The sequence below is a fragment of the Mya arenaria genome, chromosome 11 (assembly GCF_026914265.1).
Source record: "Mya arenaria isolate MELC-2E11 chromosome 11, ASM2691426v1".
Lineage (NCBI taxonomy): Eukaryota > Metazoa > Mollusca > Bivalvia > Myida > Myidae > Mya > Mya arenaria.
This window is the reverse complement of record NC_069132.1, coordinates 1,953,587-1,958,824: the sequence shown is the minus strand read 5'-3', so window position 1 is coordinate 1,958,824 and position 5,238 is coordinate 1,953,587. Positions and strand designations below refer to the sequence as shown.

Genomic DNA, 5,238 nt, shown 5'->3' with positions numbered 1-5,238 from the left:
TAAACGTATTTCATTAAACGATTTACGTATCTCGTATTTATAAACAACTTACGTATCCCGTTAAAACGACTTAGTAACTCATTGAAACGACTAACGTATCGTGTTAAGACTCGATATTTAAACAATACTCACTAATTCCGCCACCCTAAACATGTCTTTAATCAAACCTTGTTTTGAACCATTCCATTCCGTTCCTTCCATTCCATTCCTTTCCTTTCCTTCCATTCCATTCCATTCCATTCCATTCCATTCCTTACTGTTATTGCATAACACAATACAATTGTTTATAGCAAAGAAACAATAATACAATATCAAATGGATAAGACATTGAATTAACAAGGGCATACGATGGACGAATTGCTATTAGAATGCTTGTTCAAAGATATAACATTAATGTGATTCGAGTTTGATTTGCTTAATATATGAAATATGAAATATTATTGAGAATTTTCTTTGAATTTGAATAAATTAATTTATTAATTGATGGTCAATGGCAAAACTATGGTTTGAATTTTTTTTCTTAGTTTTCTGTATGTTGGACACAATAAGGAACTGGTATTCAGTTTCAATTAAATTTATAGTACAAGATTGCACAGTTTGTGTTGTGTTTGTATATCTTCCCGTTTCAATAACCAGTTAATTTGATGCAATGATGTTCGAAATTTGTCTTATGCATATTATAAATATGTTTCACTGATATTATTTGCGTACTTATCTCTTTCGAATGTGTGTTTGAATGTAGCATAAGTCAATTTAGAGATTGTAGAATACCTCTTTTAGAAATAATAAAAAAAATCCTATTTCGTATAACCAATAATTGTTCTTTAAATTACCAACTACAATGCTTAGCTTAAGAACATCCATAAGAGATACACGCTTGGTATATTGACAGAATATGTGCGTATGAGTATATGCGTGCGAGTATGCGTGTGCGTGCGTGTGTGTGACTGTGTGCTTAAATATAGAAATTAAAAAGCACAGCATTGTTGTTATTGCAACGTTAGATGTATTTAATGAATGTGCGATCTGCCTACATATTTCTTCTCAGAGTTGGAGTGTTTTGATTAACTTCAGGAATGCAAAAGATAAGAAATGGTCTGAATATAGCAGACAAAACCACATACATTATATAAACGACTTGAAGAATGAAAGGTTTCGCACATCTGCTGTTTATAGCGCTATTTTTTGGCGAGAGTTACGGTAAGAACTGATTTATTTTCACCGTTTGAAGCAGAAAGAAACGTTTTGAAATAGTGTTATTGTTTTCTGGGCGCCGACTATATTTGATATTACTTTAGAAATATTCCAACTTAGGGACTAGTTCATAAATTGCAGATCAATGCTTTCAATAGTTTCTACGTTGCATGATAAAATATGAAGTTTAGTTTGTTTTATAAAACTTTACACTTTAATTGATAATGAAACCTTAAATTGTAACAGCCCTGCTTATCATTTTGAAAATTTTGATTTTAATTACCAACTCAATCATAACAACTGCCGAGGTGCATTCGGAGCTCCTCGGACAACAACCTCGGATGTATGCCGGTACATCAGTTGAAGTAGTTCGTAAAATTTTGAATTATGTCATTAATTAAATGTAGTGTTTTAGAGTTGTATTTATTGATCTAAGTTTAAATTGATTGCCATTGAATTGAATTATTGCAAACATAATTATGAATCCCAAGAGTTAAGTCACAAAGTTTAACTGCTTAATTAAATTACTACGCGATCTACTTGCAGCGGACTTAAACGTACCACTTTTTCAGTATGTAAACCGTCCAAATACATCCGAGGTTGTTTTTGAAAAACCTCGGATGTATTTGGATGGTTTACACCCTCAAAAAGTGGTACGTTTAAGTCCGCTGCAAGTAGATCGCGTAGTAATTTTATTTAGCAGTTAAACTTTGTGACTTAACTCTTGGGATTCTTCATTATGTTTGCTATAATACAATTCAATGAGAATAAATTTAAACTTAGATCAATAAATACAACTCTAAAACATTACATTTAACTAATGATATAATTCAAAATTTTACGAACTACTTCAACAGATGTACCGGCATACATCCGAGGTTGTTTTCGATAAAATGGCCGAGGAGCTCCGAATGATTGATATCAAATAGATGAAGGTTACACGGTACTAAAATATCCTTTATGTTTGTAAACCTCCTACGCAGTAGTCTACCTTGGTGACAGCAAAAATGCCGAGTTTTGAAAAATTAATCTTGAGCTTAATTGTTTGTTTTGAAAATGTCAGGAATGAACTCCAGATAATTCCCCTTTGATGTATAGCGTTTTTATCCCCGTTCTATACACTCATATCATGAGTGAAATGTGTTACAAAATCTTATACAAAATATAAAGCAAGGAATTCACATAACATGCCGGTACAAGTAAAAGGTGAATTTCATGCTATTGAAATCTATGTATTAGACCATTGACTCTATTTCATCCGAAGAAACGTATGTATATTTTAAAAATACGCCTCCGACACTAGGGAACATTCGTTGTAAAAACAAGAGAAACGAAAATTATACACAACATGACAGTGGTAGCGAAAAAGGTTTATTTTTTATTTATTAAAAAAATCGAATATTCGAATACCGATTTTGACATTCGAATACCAAACGTTCGATCGAATATTCGAATATTCGTTTGCATCCCTAATATTTTTGTTATAATTAAGTTTTAACCGGAGGAATAGCATGGGGGGAAAACAGAATATCTTTTATTCCGGGCATAAACTACTGTAACAATATTATTAACCATAATGTCCTTCGAGCATATGTACACCCAACATAAAACAAAATATTATCATTGAAATAATAACCATTATTGATTATCTGCATGTACGTTTTTCTTCTAATTCCATTGCCCCGACTTGATGCTATGCATTAAATTTTTCTTGTTGTTATTTGAACATAATTTGCAAATACTGTCATTCAGCGAGTATCTCAAGTCGTGGTCCAGTTCACTGAGAGTTCAATAGATCCAGTTGTATGGTTGGATAATTAGTCTGATGCCCTAACAATTAGATCTATATCTCAAAGTACAACAGCTATAAATACAGCTGTCACTACAGTTTTGGCACAAAAAAATATAGCAACTTCCATTTTGTACTTTATATAGATGCACTTTAGCTTAACTTACGACTGATATTGATTGCTATCTATGGTTAGGACTATAAAGTACTGCTCATATTTCTTCCTAAGACTTTACTTACCGACTCGTTATCACGTTCATCTTATTATAAAAGGTGTTGATATGAATACTTTATTAATAAAACAATCGTCAACCAGATTTGTGTCTTGTGTTAGTATCGTGTGTGTATATAAATAAACACGCAATACAGGTTATGAGTGTGGATTTTTATGAAACTGAACGGTAAATGTGACGCAGTTTTCGATATCATATCGTGTCTACTGGCCCAGCCTCTGTTTAAATCTACCGATTCACCTGATTAAAATAAATACAAATTACAGGAGGTTTAAAAATACCGGCACTAAATGTGACAAAATATATGTTGAACTGTAATGAATCTTAGACGGTACAAAGTATGTATTTTTTTTATCATTTTTAAAGCGGTGTTCACATATTCACATGATTTTTGTCTAAATTGAAATATATAATTGCATATTTTTCATTCATCAAATATGTAGACCAATTCTATGTACAGAGTAGTGTTATCCATCTGAATGTGCGCATGTCCCTCTTAGGGCGGAGCGTGGATGAAAGGCTGGTGGTCCATCCCAGGCCGGTCCAATACTGCGCACCCGGGAACCATTCCGTCGGATGTCTTCAATGTCCCTCAAACGCTCCTTGGGCAGACTGCGACATTGATCCGTGTATACGGGAAGCAGAGTTTGGCTGTCCGCTGCATAAACATGATGACCCCTACTGCATGTGAGCATGTACACATTATTGCATAGTTTACTGGACATTTTGATTAGCCCTTTTCGGTATATTTGCATGCGTGGCATTCATAAAATAATTCATACTATGCTGTTTTACATGATATTTCCTGTATTTTCCGTGTGAAATGCTTTTTCAAAGTAGCAGTAGTCCGTTCAGACAGGAAAATTCCGAGATAATTGATTGGGTTTTGTGTGTTAATTGTAACCACGGACCCCAGGTCCGGGGATTAGCGGGGACTTCGACTTTCGGTCCAGCCATGCCCGGTTAAGATCACCGCACTGCGGAGACGAATTGCTGGTCAAATCCCCGCCAAATGCCCCCGCACCTCAGGGACCCTCGGTGAGGCCCATTCCCCACTATTTTTGGCGCGAAGACGAAACCACCGCATTCACCCGTCACTGCGGGGCTACCTGGAAGGGGGGGGGGGCTTAGTTAGAATTGACTGGTGCATAACAGGAAGCCGAATCAATGTCGTAAAGCTTTTCGTTAACTCTAATTTTGGCAGCATGCACATTTCAGCTCGAACCAGTGTGACGGTTGTACGGACGAGTGGTATCTGCCAAGCGGGCAGCGGGTCTGGTGCTGGGGACCCTAGATTGTTGGAGATCGGAAGTGGGGTAGTAATTCTTTGGAAGAACTTTTCTGACTCGCTTATAACCTTAATAAAGATATTTTAAGAGTTTCATTCAATTAGTTCGCCATCTGTAATGGTTACTGAACCTTCTTCTCGAGCTACTGAAAGTATACAGAACGAGCGAGAAGCGCGAGTTATTAATCATCTCAATCACGATGGTGGATGTCTTGTACCATATTGTGATGGTGTTACAATAGCATGTTATCTTGTGTTGTTAGTCACATCCGCGCACGCCTAACTAACTAATCTGGCGTTGAGACAGGCAGTCATTCTCACAAGCGCCCAGTCTTACATGCGAACCCGGGTACTTGGTGAGAACTCGATTTTGTATTTTGTATGGCTTTTAGTGTACGGAATACTTGACAAAGCGGTTCAATTTCGAATTTCCATTTCTTCAAATGTTTATTACATTGAACATATAAGTTTGTTTAAGTTTACGTAAAATTACAATGCCTTCAAACACGTGCAATGTAAATTACAATACAAAATTAGTACAATATGCATTAATATATGTATTTATAGTTGAATTGCTGAGGTCCTAATTGTTTTATTTAAAGCTAAGACTCGAAAAGAATAATTTTATTACTATTGAAAATAGAATCAAAATAATTTCTTATGTAATATTATCACAGATACAATGATATTTAGAAATATTGTTTCAAATGATCGTTGGTATAACTGAATGTCTG

At 35.1% G+C, this 5,238-nt stretch overlaps 1 protein-coding gene across 1 annotated transcript; it reads left to right on the top strand.

The window, feature by feature from the left end:
* Nucleotides 1–1,099: 1,099 nt before the first annotated feature.
* Nucleotides 1,100–4,648, top strand: LOC128207483 (uncharacterized). Its single transcript, XM_052910431.1, has 3 exons — nt 1,100–1,200; nt 3,717–3,903; nt 4,435–4,648. Exons 1-3 carry the CDS (start codon nt 1,146–1,148, stop codon nt 4,508–4,510), a joined length of 318 nt encoding a protein of 105 aa, XP_052766391.1. The 5' UTR covers nt 1,100–1,145; the 3' UTR covers nt 4,511–4,648.
* Nucleotides 4,649–5,238: the final 590 nt, after the last annotated feature.

Coding starts and splice junctions, on each gene's coding strand:
- LOC128207483 (XM_052910431.1), top strand. CDS start 1,146: ATGAAAGGTTTCGCACATCTGCTGTTTATAGCGCTATTTTTTGGCGAG. Junction 1,201..3,716: donor ATTTTTTGGCGAGAGTTACG/GTAAGAACTGAT, acceptor TGTCCCTCTTAG/GGCGGAGCGTGGATGAAAGG. Junction 3,904..4,434: donor CATGATGACCCCTACTGCAT/GTGAGCATGTAC, acceptor TGCACATTTCAG/CTCGAACCAGTGTGACGGTT.